The sequence below is a fragment of the Labrus mixtus genome, chromosome 15, assembly GCF_963584025.1.
Source record: "Labrus mixtus chromosome 15, fLabMix1.1, whole genome shotgun sequence".
NCBI lineage: Eukaryota > Metazoa > Chordata > Actinopteri > Labriformes > Labridae > Labrus > Labrus mixtus.
In genome coordinates this window covers 12,167,689-12,185,937 of record NC_083626.1, presented here as the reverse complement: position 1 = coordinate 12,185,937, position 18,249 = coordinate 12,167,689, and the positions used below count along the sequence as shown (strand labels likewise).

At 39.9% G+C, this 18,249-nt stretch overlaps 1 protein-coding gene across 1 annotated transcript in view; it reads right to left on the bottom strand.

Annotated features, from left to right (window-relative positions):
- Window positions 1-18,249, bottom strand: part of pex14 (peroxisomal biogenesis factor 14) — a 47,691-nt gene that overhangs the window by 26,320 nt on the left and 3,122 nt on the right. The window contains exon 3 of the mRNA XM_061056726.1: window positions 1,966-2,050. Coding sequence (XP_060912709.1) covers window positions 1,966-2,050 — 85 coding nt within the window. The remainder of the gene's footprint in view (window positions 1-1,965; window positions 2,051-18,249) is intronic.

Sequence of the window (18,249 nt, the reverse complement as noted above, 5' to 3'; positions counted from 1 at the left end):
ACTGTATTAGAAATTAAGACTGACACATTTGCTGTGGTGACTGTGGGAGGAGGAGGATGATTGAGTTTCTCTGCCAAGAGGTTGAAGGGACAATGCTTGCTGGGTACAAAAACAGGGGAAACTGTGACTATTGGCCAGTGACGGTGTGAAAAGTCCACTGATAGAAAATGAAAAAAGAGAGTTCTAGTGAACAGGAACATTTTTATGAAGTAAAACTTAATTCTTGTAAACAAGAGAAAGATATAGCAGACAGGCAGTTTCTATGGGTATACCAGCACTGAAATGGTACAAACACACAAATATATGCTATTTTAAATGCAAAGGAGAAGTATGCAACAATTCCTCCATTAGTTCAATGGAGAACCCACAGTGAGAGGCAGTGAAATCCCATTGAACTCATTATTAAATAGAAAAGAAAGGCTAGATATAAAACACTGTAGGATAATAAATTTGACTCATGTTTTTTAGTTCATTTACTTTATTCTCCCACCATTCCACTTTGATTAGTTGTTACAAAATAACATAATAATAAAAATAACATGATAATTACAAAGGAAAATGTTTCACATGGAGCTTAAAAAAACTTTCCTGACCCAATTTCCCGTAACATGAAGATTTATGAATACAGAACTAAGACTGAAATCAGTGTGCTGCAGCAGAATCAAAAGGAAGTGTGAATGTTTGATATGAATGTATGAGATATCCTGGTTCAGTGTGATTATGTCACACAAGTCATGACCTTATGATTACAGTAAAATGCTTCTCTATTCTATCTTTACCCTCGCCTTCCATGAGTTTTTTTATTTAGCTCTACATTGGAACCAACTTTCCAAAATAAATCTGCATTAAAGCGTCAAACATATTTCATGGACTTGGAGTGCAGTAAGAGCAAAACCCTTTTGGACAGTGGAGCTCCATGGAGTTTCCAACAAAGGCAGAAAGAAAGTCAAATGTGGCGTAGTATGACATCATTCGTTATTGATGAGGCTTTATTACATTTGAGGTAACTAAACAGATGATTACGAACATGCCTTAGTTGTCAATAATGAGACGCAAAGACAAAGAAATTTCAAAAGATATCAAGAGTCATTAGAGCCACATGAGATGTGTGTAGTAGCAGCCGGCAACCATGGATTTGGTTTCATGTTACCTTCCCTGTCATGGAGCTTTTAGGCTCACTTTTCACTGTTTGGCTACTCTAATGCTGAAGTCCCCCAGCACTGCACAGCTAGAGTCCCCTAAGTACAGAACAGTTTTGCAATAATCCACAAAAAGTTGATCTGAGGTAAAGTCTCTCTATACATATTGCCATTGTTCAGCCAGAGCCTGACTGTAAGAAGTACATAACAGAACGCTGCACATTTCCACCTCCGCACTATATTGAACCGACTTAAATGAGTTCAGAGTAATAAAGCTTTTTGCAAGTTTTATTGCGCAAACAATATTCTGCCATGTGTCAGAAATAATCTCAATGAATTGCAAGGAAGTTGAAGAGCCAGCAAACATTTCCAGCATCCCTGCTTAGAAAACCCCTCTGTGTCATGCTGCAAATTTACGATAACAGTTAAATTAAGTAAAAGGGTTAAAATGCTGGAAGGCAATATTGATAATTCCATTGAAAATGCAGAGGGAGTTTGTCAATATTAATTTTCCTGAACCCAAAGGAGCATCCCAACTGGTGTGTCATTTATTCACAGGGCCTGAATCATGCACTCTGAAGCTAAATCGACCTCTGTTAGACCCCCCAGGGCAAAGAGCTGCATCCAAGACCTTTGACCCTAATAGACCAATCTTAAAAAAAAAAAAGGCGGTGTGAGCATCTCTAGCCAACCACATTTAGTGAACAAACACATATGGATAATAATGTTGGTCCAATTTTCTGACAAATATATACACATACGTTGCTTCCTTTCAAGGTTTCCTGTATTGCATTCATCATGAATTAAAGGCGAATCAAATTCTCACCTTTTTTCTTCAGGAAGGCTTTTCTGGTTGCCAAGGGACTCTGTTGTACTTTTGGGTTTTGTAGAAATTTCACAGCAGTGGTAATCTGGAAACAAGAAGAAACAAATGTGATTTAATCTCTCATAATGAGATCAGATGAGTGGGAGAAGGTCGACAGGAAAGTGAAGCTTTTAACAGTGCATACAACAGTCTAGACCTTCTTTAAGAAAAAGGTTCGTTATAAGTATAAAAGAAAAAAAAAATAATAATAAAAAAACAAAAACATTAATGGATTCCATTTAACAGTTGCTTCTAAGCCCCCACACCCAGCTGTGAAGAAGAAGACCACCTGACCACTTTCCAGCTAAATGTGGGGAATGACCAAATCAGCAGTTATAAAATTAGCCCATCAAGAGTGCTGGACAAATGGAGTATGGAGCTTAATTTGCTATTACCCTCTTGAAGACAAACTTCCATTCTTAAGTGCGCAGTGGAAGAAAATCTATACTTAATGCAGAGGTGATCATTTGTATCTAATAACTTCAGAATCCTAGGCTGAAAACTTCTGTAATTCTTCCAGTTAAAAACCTGCCATGATCAAATCACCCGGCCTGAATGTTGTAATGACTTGAAACGTTAATGCACTAGAACGTTAAATAGCATCAGAACATCAGTAGTTTTAAGTGCAGTACAGCGTTCATCGATTCTATTATGTTTTCCTTCGAGATGCACCTTAATTTTCCACCCCAGTATGCATTTCCAAGAATCGGGAGGAGAAAAAATATCTTCCTCAAATGGCATTAAAACGTAAATTTGAAGTGGGCGCCATGAAGTGGCGCCTCCTAAAATAGATAAATATGTAAGAACACGGAGAAAGGGGAAACACACTAGAGGGGAGGTTTAGATGACTTATTATCGCACCTGTGGTCCCCGTGATTCAATTGTAAAAGTCATCCCTCTAATAGGTTGAAAGGTTTTGATTACTCTTCTTTTCTCTTAGTGTTGAAAGATACAAAGTGATTGAGCGCCCTGCCAGTGGTAATTCGTTTTGGGTAATGCATTGCATATACTATGAACCCGTTTCAATCCAAAAGAATTGCAGTTTAAACTTGTCCAAGGGGTAGGCGTGGCAGGGAAGCTGCGTGAAGAGCTAGATTTCTGTGACAGACACACAATACAGTAGAGGATCACACAGGCTACTTCATATCATTTATGACTATACTGTACATTTAGAAGAATCTGAGTAAGATCTAAAGCAACTGAAAAACTCTAGATTTAAAAAAAAAAAAAGGATATTTAAATCCTTAACAGTGAATTTGATCAAAGTGTACCAGATCTACCCCAAGAGATCGTTCCACTCTTTATTTAGACACTAATCTACAGTTTCACTGTGACACTAATATGACCTTGATGTCCTAAGGGTTACACAAGAGGTATGGTCTTTGCATCTTATCTATATGCTAAGGGCTTGTTGAAGTTAGTCACACCTTCCTTTTGACAAGCAGATTAAATCATGAGCAATGTGAAGCCCAGACTGATGTTCTGAGCCAAAAGATCCAGTCTAAACACAGAAAATATCCAGTTGATAACAAGCTCAACTCATCTTGCTCTTTGTCAGCCCTTACTGTTCACATAAGTAGACTACTTGTGGTAAAGGCGGAAACCAGAGATAGAAAACAAACTAAAATCTAATTTACTAATAATATTTAGTGCTGTAAATTTCAGAGTGAAGCAGGCCCTTAGAGAGGTTATGACCTAATTGAGGAAGAATATGCTGATTGAGCAGCCTTGTTTACATCCCCATAAAAATTTCAATAGCATGACACTGAAAAGAAAATAGTGTAAACGTTAATTGGCATAAGTATGACATCTTAGTAAGGTCTAGAGCAAGCAGCAAACTAATGAGGCAAATGCCCATTTGGTTAAAACTGTAGTAGGAGATCTTCAGGGAGAAGAAAAGTGCACTTCTTAGCCGATGACATAGATGCTTTGCACAAGTTCCAGCCAGACATCTCAATCAATTATAACCACATTGCAGAGGTTTCAGTCTTGTCTTGTTATTGACTTATGGATCATCCCAGTTATAGTGTTGGGTAGCACACAACTGGGCTTTTAGGGGGTTAAGATGGATAACAAGGCAAATATGGGTTGGCAATAAAAAAATACCCAAAATAAAAATTAGGGGAATTTTTCCTTCCTTTTGGATAATGAATATTATTTTTTAGTTCAAGCAACAATTAAGAGTCTTTTGTAAATCTTGAATCACGCTTTTCTTCTAATGCACCAAAGTGCTCCATGTTAAGAGCAATAATCTTTACAAACCAGATAACCAATAAGGTGTCAGGTAAAGCCGAAAAAGAGAGGAAAACTCAATCACAGGCAGAGATAACATTAACCAACACACTTAAAGAGAGTGAAGTTGATGAACAGACAAGATTACAGATATGTTATTGAGTTTGAATTGGACAAGACTTTGCACCGCGCTTATCTGAAAATTACAATTGTGATACCTTGAATTGTAAGAAATGAGAATGAAATCAAGTTATGTTCGAACCACATGGCCCGACGCCTGAGGGAATGCATGTAACCAGTTGTATATTTGTGCTTCAACTAGTAACAGCTCTTAACTATGATCTACAGTAAGAGCTATAGGTACTTTACAGGTGTGCATTATAGTGTTACAGGATCCGAGCGGTTGGGAAATTTAGAGTCTGTGTACTGAAAAAGTGAGAGACTGGTTGTCGTACATTTTGATTCTCTCGGCTGGTTTCAGTATTGGATGCAACGGTAACTTACAGTATCTGAAATACACAAAAGAGCATCCTTTCAACCACAGAAAAATGAAAATGAAAATGCCTTACAAGAAAGGATTCAGAGTCCTGTTTTCAGTCTTAATAATTCAGGTCAACGAAAACCACCAGTTCACTTCTTGCAAATCTCTCATCTTTTTCTTTAAAGTTTGCTGCACGTTGTTCATATCTGAGCACTTTTTAAATGAACTTCTCAAGTATTACAGAAAATCCAAGATGCACTGATCTACTTTACAGGAAGGTATAAGTATATTACGACACATTTTGTTTGCTACAATAAAGACATCCAGGGGGGCGTGATGGAACTAGAAGTTGGGTGTAGGGGTGCCACGAAGGGGCTAAAAGGAAATCATTAGCAAGTATAGAATTCAGTCTCAGTGTGAATCAATTCATTCCAAATTGCCCCGGCCTGAACATTTGTAGAGAAGTGCCCCTGATATAATAACAGACTGATAGACATGGAGAAAAATTGTGTTAGCTTAGTCTCAAATTTCCCCACCAAACACACGTTTGAAGGACCAAAAGCCAGAGAAAGTGAGAGACGGCGAAAAATGAAGCTCTATATTAATTTGGTGCTTTCATGGATGATTCGCTATCAGAGGCGGCTGTCTTAAATGACTTAACCCAATACCTTTGTGATACCAGAGCCCTGCCAGAAAAGGAATGAAGTTTTAATGCAATTATTGTGTTTCCTTTAGTCGGCTGACTGCTTGATGTGCCGAAACAGCTTTTTAATCTTTTTAAAAGAGCAGCTTTAAATGCCCTTCTAATTGTGACATCTTTGCCACCTTAATGTGACCTTTAGTGGAGGAAGCAGGGCCTCGTGGGAGAGGCAATACGGAATTATTGACCCAGAGAGACATCAGGAAGTAAGGTGCAGACCCGATCATTTAGCTTAACTGCACATTCACTCAGACATTGAGCTTCAAGCAGGAGTGCTGGAAGAGAACAATTCTGACAATGACTGTACAAAACCCACTATTTGTGTGCTTTCCTATAAAGCAGCTTATCTAACAAAGTGAGAAAATTAAATAAAAAAACCGTCATCCAAAGTCAACATTAGCATTAGTCAAATCAAATAAGAAATACTGGTTAACGCCAGCTTTGGTCTTTCAAACTCTGAACCTCCTTTAACATCCATTAATCTATTGTTTACACTTTTTTCAGTAATTAAAAGAGTAACTGCAGCGGGTTTGCTTATTGAGTTGTATTTTCCCTGAGTGTGGTCAGTCTTTATCGAATGATCGCAACTTTTGAAATATAAAGGTCAGAGCCGACATTTCAATAGATGTAGAAAGGGTCATGGAAAACTTCATTGACATTTGCTTTGCAAAGGTTTAAAAATAACATACAGTGCTGTATCAGTGTCTGTTTTAGAGCCACGGGCAAGGCTACAAACATGACATCAAAAGCACATTATGCAATTTTTGTAAAGGGGGGGTTGGACGGAAATCAGGCTTTTTTCAAGACCACTGCATGTACAGATCAAACTTTCCATTCAGCAAAATGTCCCTACATCAGAGCTGTGTGATCACAAACATGGAAAAGTTGAGTATAGGTACAGCAGTGTGAAAGACTCGGGTAGCTAAGACAAAAACAAACTGAAAAAAAAACAAAAAACAGAACACAGTACAGAAAAATACGCAAAATACACCTTTAACTTTCACAAAGAATAAAAAAGCAACATTGCACTGTTCTTTTTTATGATTAAATATGCCTGGTATGCATGATGATGTCATGTGTTTTTTTCCTTTCTTTGCTTAATGCATGTCTAAAAACATTAAAAGCAAAATCAAGGAGACAAGTGTGGTGGTGTGTTTTACAGATTCTTTCAAAATCAGGATATAAAAAACAAGATGGTTTAGTGCATTGTGAGGAAACAGTACTTCATGCTAACAGCAAAGGATTTTAGAATAAAGAGAAGCAACCAGCCCTGCTCTTGTAAGATCTAAAGCTTGAGAGTAATGTGGCATCTCTCCAAACTAAGCTTGAGAGATACGGTATAAAGCCAAGTCTGACATTTCTTAATGTGTAACAGTCAGTCGTGCTGCCTGGGGTTGCCCTTGCTTAACTAGCGAGACAGATGACTGTTTAGATAAGGACATCCCCAGCGGGGCCCAGAGAGCCCCGATGAGTAAAGAGCAGCGACTCCGTCAGTGACACCTCACTTTCACCCACTTTATACAAAAATACTTATAATGGCCACAAATTCCTTTTAATTCAGGTAAAAGGCCCAAACCGGGAGTCTGGAGCTGCTCTGAGAGATGAGGGTCATCAGAGATTAACCCATGGCACTTTAGCAGTGGGGGTGCACAAGGGGAGTCGCAGCGGAGCACAACAAACTACTTAGCCACCACAAAACATTCCAGCCCCTTCTCAGCTGCAATCCAGTAATGGATACTTCCTCAGCTCCTCGATTGGTCAAAATGTTTTCATACAATAATTTAATTCTGAAACACATTTACAAAGCAGTAGTAATCAATTTTAATTAGTTGATTTTTTTTTTCATTCGCATAAAATTTAATGTACTGCCATCGATCTCCTTTGTTCTTTAATGCAGTACCTCTTTCCTGTAATTCGAAGCTTTTCTTTTTCTTTTCTTTTTTTTCTTTGACAGTCAATGATGACATTCTGTGACAAGCAGCTCCATTTGCATTTTTTGTACGACATCAACTAAACTCAAGACGCAACTTCAGACCAGCGGGATGAACCAAAGAGTGGTTACATATTTGTACACATTTGTGATGTGTAACATTTGGTTCTATTTATGAGACATAACATTTATTTAAAATATATTATTGTACATAAACTTTAAGATGGCTTGCAGACCTAAACTTCCTTCCTGTAAAAACCATTCTGGTTATTTTATGTTACTAAATAACAGTTTTTAATAAATACTGAATGTAGGTTAATGTTCATGATTTATTTCTGTTACAGGAATCATTTTTAGTACAAGGATTGAATTGCTGAAAATGTGCCTATAAAGGCTTTTCATATTTTTTATAAAAAGTTTTGTTATAAGTATCATCCTGATAAATATCAAAAGCTGTTCATACACCAATGCTCACCTATTTGAAGTTCACAAAATTTTGAATATACTCATTTTATCTTTGAGATGATTGTATATATATTTTTAAATTACAACAAACCTGTACTGAGATCAATTAAAACGTTAACATTTTCAAACATAAACACTCATCTGCAACAAGTTCTTTTGTGACTATGAAGTGGAAGTTAGTGGCCACAGTCTCATAAACTAAACACAAAGGCTATCCTTAAAGTGCCACTGCTCTGTGTGTTGTCCTTCATATAATCAAGGCCCGCAAGCCTTTCACATTCAATTAGTTGATGGAGGCAAAACGCAAGCGGCACCAGCAGCAAACAACGTGAAGCTTGTGTCCGAGCGACACACCACAGAAGTTGTGTTGTGGTGTCACAAGAAGAGCTGCCTCCGCCACCAGCAACTTACAGTGACAAGCCTATCCTCCTCTGTTGATTCAAACTGCTCCACTGACTGAAGCAGCACCCACCCAAAGAAACACCCTGCACACCGAGAAACAACTCGAAGTGAACCATGGTGATAGGCAAATAGAGCAGGGAGCTGAAGATGCAGCAAGTTGTGTGCAGGCCTTCCAAATGAAGCAATAAAAACAGAATAGAGGCCGGTGAAAATAGAGAGGGAGGTGTCCTTTTATTGATCAAATGGTTCCTTCTTGGGTACACTGTGCCACCGGATGAGAGTGTGCCCACAAAGACAAGCAGACAGATTGTGACATTCCACTGACATTATAATCGCGTGTCAACCCTTCTCCAGTCAATAGGCTGAATGCACTAATCGTGCGTCTTGGATCAGCAATTTCATGGTCTTCAAAGGGGGCCAGGAATTGGTGGCATGACCCTCCACACGGGTCGAGACCAGCCTTTCCTCTGCGAGTGCCACAGAGGGAAGAAGAGAGAGGAAAAGGATGGTGTTAAGAGAGACGCATGGAGGCAGGAGCGGAGCCAGAGAAGATTAACATCGCCATCTACTGGTCAGGGGGTTGTACAGGAAGGAGTCAAGGGGGGGGAGGAAAGCCGGACAGTTTACCCTTGCGGCCTGTTTTTTCACTGAGACCTGTCAGAAACATTTAGACACACTTGCCAAGACAATGGGCCACACATCTACAGCAGCAGAGAAGTCAGACTGAAATCCCCATCAACCGGGGGAGGAAACTTAAGGCAGTGGACCTTGATTTGGAGTTGGAGAAAGAGAGCAGGCAGAGTCTGTTCCTGATCACACTAAGTGACAAAGAAAAATGTTGGCTAATTCTCCTTTTCTGGAGGCTTCCAACTGCCAGTAAGAATTTAACCTCGAGAGCCGGAGAAGCATGAACAGAGTGTGGTGCTGACAGCGTCAGAAAACAACACTCATCAGGGTCACAGAAGAAGCAGTACTCTTTCTTCTCGTTTAACCCGATGCCAGAGAGGATGCAAACACGACAGCTCGTCAGATCCAATAATAACTCTTCATTTCAACCTTTCCGAACTAGTGAGGCTATACACGGGAGATTCTATTGGTCATAATGTCATAAAGTGACAAAAGCATGTGTGACATTCGGTTTACACATGCCACACCTAAGTATAATCCACCTCTTTTGGAAGAGTTCAGACAGAATTTTCTGGTTTTGCAACATGGATGTCTGATGCAGATCATAAACGACAAGACAAACAACACACCTATGCATCTGCATTTAATTATCTACCATGTGATGTGTGAACATTTGTGTTCTTTCTTTAGATCTCAGATACAGAACTTTTGAAAAAAAACAAAAAACATCTCATGTGTCTTTTATAGTGTTTCTAAAGAGGAACTTTTTGTACTGTACTGTAACAGTAAAGTACAATACAGCCTTACTGTTCTTAAGAAAGCCATCACCAATAAGTTATCTTAAGACACAAAGAAACAGGCTTCCCTCGCCTGCATAATTATGTCTCCATGGGAAGATTTATCAGATCAGAATACCAGAACCAAAAAAAAGAAAAAAGGAGTAATCAGACAGGAATGTTGCAAGTCAATCTTGCACAGCACCCATACTATTTGCGACTATGTTAAAGGCAGTGGTCACAGTTAAGGCGTCAACACCCATCTGAACTCTACGTCAACTCACTTGGTGACAGAGAAGTACATGTTTTACCAGGCTTCTGCAAAAGGAGGAGGACTGCAGACAACCCACAGCGAACCATTCTAATGTCACACAGGGTAGCGTGTTACAGCGAAGGGGCTGAGTTGGCAAGCAGCTCAGCAGCAGACACGCACCTGTTCTGACATTTTCTGTCGACCTTGACACAGAAAACACATGACAATGCTACTCTCTGCATTTCAAAAGTACAGGCTGCTTGATGAAGCCTCTTCACTTCTCCTTTTTTTGTCCCCATGATACTTAAACCTACTTTCAGCACGTGTTAAAGAAGGGGAGAAAAACCTGACGTAGCCCTAGACGTGAGGGAGGTCTGACACAAGGCAAGTCACGTAGTGGCAGTAAATAACACAGACAAACAGGGAGTTATAGGAGAGACTACTAAAATCTGATACTGAGCCTTATTTGGGGAGAACCAAAGAGTGTTAGCTCCTTTCTCAGTGCCTCCCTTGAAATCCCAGAATTCCTCGTTAAAACTATCTGGAAATCTGACAAAAAGGCCTGAGCTTTTTCTTTAATTTATTCCTTTTCCCTTACCCACCTCTCACCCTGGCTTTTGAAGTTTATGACAGAGTCACAATGCATCCATCCATCTGCTGTTTTAATCAAAGAGAAAGCAAAGTTCTGCTGCCAGGAGAGCTGCATAGGAAAACAAATGCAATCTTCCTGTTAATCAGTGCATTAACAAGAAGTTGGAGAGTGTTGACGCACATAATAGGGAGGGGAGCCAGTCCAGGTGTTGGATAATTGTCAGTTGTGCCAGTGGCTATGGTTGCTGTTTTTACTATGCCAGCCTCTGTTTCACTGCTGGTCTACACTTGTGCCCCACCTTAATGATAGCTTTTAAAAGTCCTCTTTCTGCTGAACGCTGCATGCAGACATAAAGAAGTCTTGGCAAGGCTTTTGGACTATAGTGGACTGTATGGATGATGACAAAGAAGTCCCTGAATCAGTGCCAAGTGAAGGGTAGCTCCATTTTCAAGACAATGAGGAACATTTATTTTCAAATAAAAGGCAAAAGAAACACTTCAATAAATAAATATAGTCTTTTCAACACTTCTGAAACAAGTCCATATACTCTCTTTCATGCTTACACCCATACATTAGAAAACACAGTACAGTGCCTCCAAAAACAAAAAGTTGCCAGAACAGCAACTTGTCAGAAATGATTCAAGGGTTTATTTTTGCTCAGAGAAGAAACTCCTGCAGCTGCAGGTGAGGATCACGTCATTCTGAGAGGAGGAGATGAACCGTAAGTCCGACTCAACTTTTCTTCATAACATCCTTCAAACTTTAAAGTTTACCTCTGTATCACACATCTAAAGCCAGGCTAATTACAGTACAACATCTTAAATAAACGGCTCTATTTTTGCTGGTTTTTAAGATAATTTATCTCGGTTTCTGTTTTCTGTCACTTTCATTTTAGTCGAGGGTAGCCTATTATCTCTTCTTTTTTTTCAGATTCCCAGATAAAGCCACAATCTCAGGGCGCCACACACAGAGAAAACTCTGAAATCCCATTAGCGTTTTGCTTTCATTATTTTTAATCAAACCCAGAAAACTGACACATATTAATTAATATCCATTACCAGTTTTTTGCCCCTCTCTGAGAGAAGACGTTGGGGGGAAAAGAAGCAATTAACTTAACAAAATAATCAAAAAAAAAAAAATGTTTCAGAAATCCCTGATAAATGTCATGTGAGGTCCCGTCTAAATGTAAGAAGTGTAATACATTCTTGCTGTCATATTCCATTAAACTGCTATTACAGTCTTGATAGAACTATTAGTCACTACATTATTAATAACATTAATGTATTTACATTTTTGGTGTACAAGTCTGCTTTCATGCAATAATTTATGAACTCCACTTCAGATATGTTATAATGTTCCCCATCTCGGCTCTTTTGTGTTTATTATTGATTGTGAAAACAGTCAAAATTCCAAGTCATATCCCCCTCTGCCCTCCCCCAACGCCTCTTAATGTATTGGAGTGGGCTTTATACATTAAAGGACTGGAATAAAGTGCATTTACATCTCAAGCATAACTTCATAATTTACATTCCAACATTTATTAGAGGTGACAAACGAGCATTTGGTCCACTCGTGCTTTTCCACAATGCAGCACTCATTCAATCCATATAAATTACAGCGGGGCTAGGGAGTGCAAGAGCAAATTATTTTATTATATTTATGCATGTATGACTCTATAGGGGGTAACTAAGACAAACAGGGAATTACTTGATTAGGCCAACTGTGGTTAACAAAGAAAGAAATATGAGACTGAGGGATTGGCCAATCAAATTTCAAGATTATTTAAACGTTTGGCCCAAATTCAAATATCTAACGTATACCGATGTTGTTGTAAAACCTTTAAATGTACACGCCTACTGCAGACCTATTTTAGCTTCAGAGTATTTTACACAATAAAGAGCTATTTTTAGAATAGCACTTTTTTCAGTAGCTTACTTTCAGCTTGAATTAATATTATTCAATTAAAGGAAACTTGCCTAAAAGGCAGTATTACATTACATAATTAGACAGGGCAGCATTTTCAGAAGTGTAGTTACAAATGCGCTAAGGGGATCCCAGCATTTGAACAAATATCTAGCGCTGTAGGGGAGCTTGCCGACAAATTAACAGCTAATAACTTACTGGGAAGCCAGATAAAAAGAGGGAAAAAAATGTTCCCCAAAGTGTCAATTACAAATAATTTTCCCTCTGATTTCCATGAAAGCATGCTTGAAAGCATGGCATGTTAAAAGGCGTTTGGATAGTGTGCCATGTTGTTCATTTAATACTTTTTTTTTTTTTTGTTTTCCTTTAATTTTTACACACAGGAAAGATTCAGAGGAAAAACAGTTCGGTATCAGCACAACAGTGAGATTGTTAAGGATAGCTCTGAAAGCACAAGCATATGGCTCCCTTGTGAGAGCACTTGCTGGTCAGAGAGAAGAGAGACAGCCTGACGGGTGAAGAGACAGGGGAAATGGATTCAATCAAATTCATGTTCATTAAAATCAGAGGACATCAGAAAAATTAGAAAGATGCTGACAAATCAAAGGGTTTCAGTACCTGAATTACCATAGTCATTTACTTATTAAGGCCAGGATGCTTCCTGTCAATCAAGAGCCATCACATTCTCCATTTGCGGCGGAAAGCTAGCGTAATTGCTTCTCATACTAATCAACACAACTTGTGTAATTATGCCTTGAAAGTGACATTGGAGGCTGAGAGCGATGTGAGCAGTCTTGACAGCGGAGACATCTCAGATTCATCGGGAGATTTCCAGCCTCGCTGCGAGGAGACAAGCCACGCTCAGACCAAGTTACTCACTCGAGCAGTTTACAACCGTAAACACAAAGAAAAGATGATAAATCAAGCTGAAGTAATTACAAAGCAGAATAGAGAGTATAAAGGAAGCTCAGCTCAATAAGGCCACTTTCCCAAGTATATTGAGGCAAAATGACTACACTGTAATTAAACGGGTGTCGTATTTCTGTCATTTCTTAAGTAAACATATTATGACAGTTCACTAAATTGTGGGAGAATAGGAAATTACAGCTCTGTTACCATGCTGTTTACATTAATATACTTGCTGAGACGAAAACCCTACAAATAAAGTCCTAAGTATTCATTAAAGTTCATTGAATTCGGCTTAATCATAGACTTTACATGTGTCTCCAAAATGAACTTTGCGTAAAACTAGCTTTAACATTCCTCTGAGCATTGGAAAAATATCAAAACCATATTCCCAGGCTGCATCTGTCACAAGTCACACTGCGGCCCAGTCAGGAAGGTCACAGCGAGGTCAGATAGCTGCTACAAATCAAGAGCCACGGCTCATGAAATGAAACTCTATCTACACAAAATATGTGTACTATTGACATGTACTGACAACAGCGTCTTCTTCATATGCTATGAACACCACAAGGGTCTCCAGTCCTCCCTCTTCAAAAATCCAAGATAAAATTGCTATTGTCATGGCAGATCTGGTCCGGCTCAGCACATGACAGAGAAACCACAAAATAAATAAATGTATAAAATGGGTTGGACTCATCTGTGCTCATCATTTTCAAAGCGATGGGAGGAACCATCAGAAGAAAAAAAAAAAAAAAAGTCACCAACATCAAAAAGAAGTCGACTGATAATTCTGGCATACCATGAGGGGAGTAAGAGTAATGATTTCATCTGTGAACAGAAACAAGGATGAGAGATTTATGGCTCGTAAAAAGTTCAAACGACTTAAAACCCAAAAATCTCTGTCTGTGTCATTCCTCACTCATGACCTCCAAACATCAACACATGTTGAAGACAAAGTAAAGAATTGCTCCTTTGTGGCCAAATATGAGCAAAACAAGTTCATTTACTGACATAGAAAACAGAGGCTTTTACAGGAAAAGTTTCTGTGATTCACCCCCCGCGTTCAACTCTAATGAGTCAAAAAGTGTGACCTGCACTTAAACAAGAAGTCACAGCCAGAAGCTGTAAACTCATTTTCCCCATCTGAGCCAGCAACGTCGGCAGGACCTGGAAGATGTGCTCCGAGCATGCACGATAAATCTGACGTGAAATCATAATCATAAAAGCAATTAGCTGACCCTGCGCCACTCGTCCTTGGACATGACAGTGAGAATTCATACAGAGTCCTCTAAGGAGGCTGGCTGCAGGGTTGGGCGAGGAGGGGAAAAAGTGCAACACAGCAACAATAAAATGGAGGGCCCTTCCTGTATCATTAACCAACGAAACAAACAGCGCATGATGCACAATGAGTGTTGTGCTGAGAAAATCGAGAATAGAGCTTTTATGCTTTTCATAAAGAAAACTTCCCTGTGACCACTGAAATAGACAGCAGTGTTTCCCCTAGGTTTACAGCGTTGGCGGGGTGGGGACAAGCCGACACGGCGACACGGCGACACGACGACACAAACACTTGAAGGAATCTTGATGTTCATGTGTTACTTTTAATGACAGATGTCCTTTTCTATCGGAAAGGTATCCTTAAATGACTTCTTTCCCTGATTTCCGACTCTATCCACTATCCTATCTCTACAATAAAGGCACAAAAAGCCCAAAAATAAATCTTTAAAAAATATATATATATATATTTTTTTTTTACTTGACCTTCAGGGGGGGCGCCCCCCCAATATAATGGTAGGGGAAACACTGGACAGTGGTGTGCAGATGTTTACATGTCAACCTATGAGCCTTTGCAAATAATAAATTTAAAGCCATGTCATCTCTATAGCCTACATAACTCTGCATCCGCCCAAACTTAGAAATAATATGTCAGGAAACATCCAAGACAAGTGGACTTCTGTGAAGTTAAACAGAGAAATATGAAGACATATGGTTCCTTTGTTTTGTGCTCCCATAGAGCTTGTTAGCAAGTTTACAGTAAATGTGACAGAATCTAAATCTATTGACTGTGAGATGGCAGGTGATCAGATTGATTAGATTTTTCTCTTTCAAGGAACGTGTTACAATCTGAGAAACTCTCTTCTCATACCCCCTCACATGCGCACTCACACACACACACACACTTTCATCACCATCACTTCCCACTCAGTAATTACAGCGAGGCCGAACTAGTGGCTGCCACCTAGTGACCGTCTTCTCCAATAATCATGAAATATCTCTATGGCTCACGCCCCCACTCGGACCATAACTCTCCTTTACTGCAGACAGCTCCAATAAAGGATTACAATTACAATTAAAGTAATGAGCAAAGAGGAAAAAAAGGAAAATCTCACAGAAGGTTCCCTTGACTAACTAAATGGTAGCCCAGTTTCTTGACAGGATGGAGTAACCATACCAGACTCATTACTGGCTCCCATTTCCAATTCTGCCCCAATAATTAATTTGGAGCATGTTGAAAACTGGAGTCCTCCAAAATTAAAGTAATGGGTTTAAAAGTGATAAATGTGAAATGAATTGAAATATGAATTATCAAATATCATTAACTTCTTGTTACTTTTGCTTTATGGTGGTGTAAATGTTCAACGGTTCAAATCACTTCAAATGTGATAATTCCACTTTTTTTTTTTTTTTTTTAAATAGAGCAAGTTATTTAACCGAGTAGAGATGCTCATTAACACAGAAAAAAAAAATCTCAAACACGTGGCCCATACAGAAAGTGATTTAAGATTAAAAAATTTAAAAACTGAGTCATGAACCCGAGAGTAACCTCTGACTTCCTGGTTTCACCGCTGTGATACATTTGTGATACACCCACGCACAAGTGATGAAAAAGAAAAATCTCTTTTCAACGCAGACATATGAGGAACATCTGCCTGCCTGCCTGCCTGCCTGCCTGCCTGCCTGCCTTCCTGCCTGCCTCATAGGGCTCAGCAGACGAGCAGTCAGGGAGTGAGAGGTGAAATGAGGAGAAAAAGAACCATAGAAAGAAAAGACAAAAAGGTACCAGCCAGCCAGTGGGGCCTTCATGAAGCAGACTGGACGGACTTCCAACCTGCCAGGTCCCTCACATCTCCTGCACTTAACACGCTGTTCCCTTTCCCCCCCTCTATAGTGTGATGGCTATTGCAGAGGGGCTACGGAAATTTGGAGACTGCTGAGCCAAAACAGATCACTTCAAAGTGGCTTATTTAACGCTTGCTAAATTTTTCATCACAGTCGCTTAATATCCTGGGGAAGCGGAGCTTTTGAAGTTGCTGTGAGACCGGGGATGTTCTTCTTACAATTCCTTTTTCCCCTCCCATTACCACCCTCCCTCTGCTGCGCTAAAACCCACAAACCTAAACACATACACACTCAGTTAACTCAACATTTGCACACACACTGAGGTGTGTGCGCGTGACACAGTTGTGCACACTCTTGCACACATAAAACACTTTGCATCCCCACACACAATACGCGTTGTTTTTCATTTTAGCGCTGGATGTCTCTGCTGGCAGAGATTGAAGGACAGGCCTAATAATTTACTAAACAAGGAATTTGAAGACTTTACCTTGGATTGTTTTTTTTTTTCAATTATGAAAGTCCTTTTTCAATATTGTCTGAAATACACAAGACGCATATTTAGCAATAATATTATAAAGAAAAGTGATTATGAAAATGTTCATATCTACGAGATACTTTGGTTAAGAGTTTAAGAAGATATCACTCCAACTAAAAAAAACCAAACTTTTTTGATAAAGAAATCAAAAACACTTTAATTGAATTTGGAACCGTATCTTTCCTAATGCCACAATATGTTCCTCACTATTATGTCGATGTGAATCTGCTTTGGGATCTGCTCCTGTAACATGTGCACAAAGGGTCTTGTACACTTGTGCACAGTGCAGGGTGTCACTGCAGGAGGAGAGCACAAAGACTAGAGAGACACAAGGAGGTGATGGGGGGGGGTGATGGCCAAGGCAGCAAAGAGTTGAAGGTGGGTGGGGGTGGGGTTTTTTTTTTAGATGGAGAGAAAGCAGGCTGGGTTGAGAGCAAGCGAAGATCACTGCCAGCGGCAACAGCAGCTACTGGCAGTGACTGGTATACCAGTCATCTGTGGTGGAACACACACTCACACTGTCTCTCCCACCCTCGCCGTCTCTCTCTCTCTCTCTTTGCAGGTCTAGACCAGCCCCTCTGGCCTGTTTGGGGGTAGAGGCTGTGGCCTTGGCCCTTGAGCTGGGCCCTCTTGCCACAGAGGAGGACCATGCCACGCAGTGTGCCAGGGCCTGCTGATCTGGGCGAGGTGAGTCAGAACCTGTTAACATGACTGGTGTCCCCAGCCTGACACACTGGCTCGTCTGACATGCACATGTGCACATAAATGTTATACAAACGTGTAAGCTCAGGCTCTCTCTCTCGCCCTCTCTCTCCCTCACTCTCTCTACCCTCCAAACCCTGCCAGCACTCCCTTTCCTCTCATCCAGATAAAATCCTTTCAGACACAAATTTCAATTATTCACCTCATCCAAATAATGCCATGTGACAAGAATTATCCCTACTGTAATAATCCACTTAACTGGGAAAGAGCAGCTCATCAAAAAGAGAAAGGAGAAAAAGGGGACTGGAAGTGATGGTGGTGGTGGTGGTGGTGGGGGAGACTTGTCAACCAGTCTCGAATCAGGACCCTCATAACAAGAATTTCTTCCCTTTTTGAGGAGGCAGTCTCGAAGCGCACTGGGATGATGAAATTGAAGTAAATTGAAAGAAAGCCTGGGAGAATGCTCCCACAATCAATAACCCCAGGATTAAATTAGCCTTGGCATGAAGGGATGATGGGGGGAGGATGAAGAGTGAATGGTGGTGAATGACATTGAGACATGTAGGCTGAACAATGTAGCACTGCTCTAACCTGGATGTGT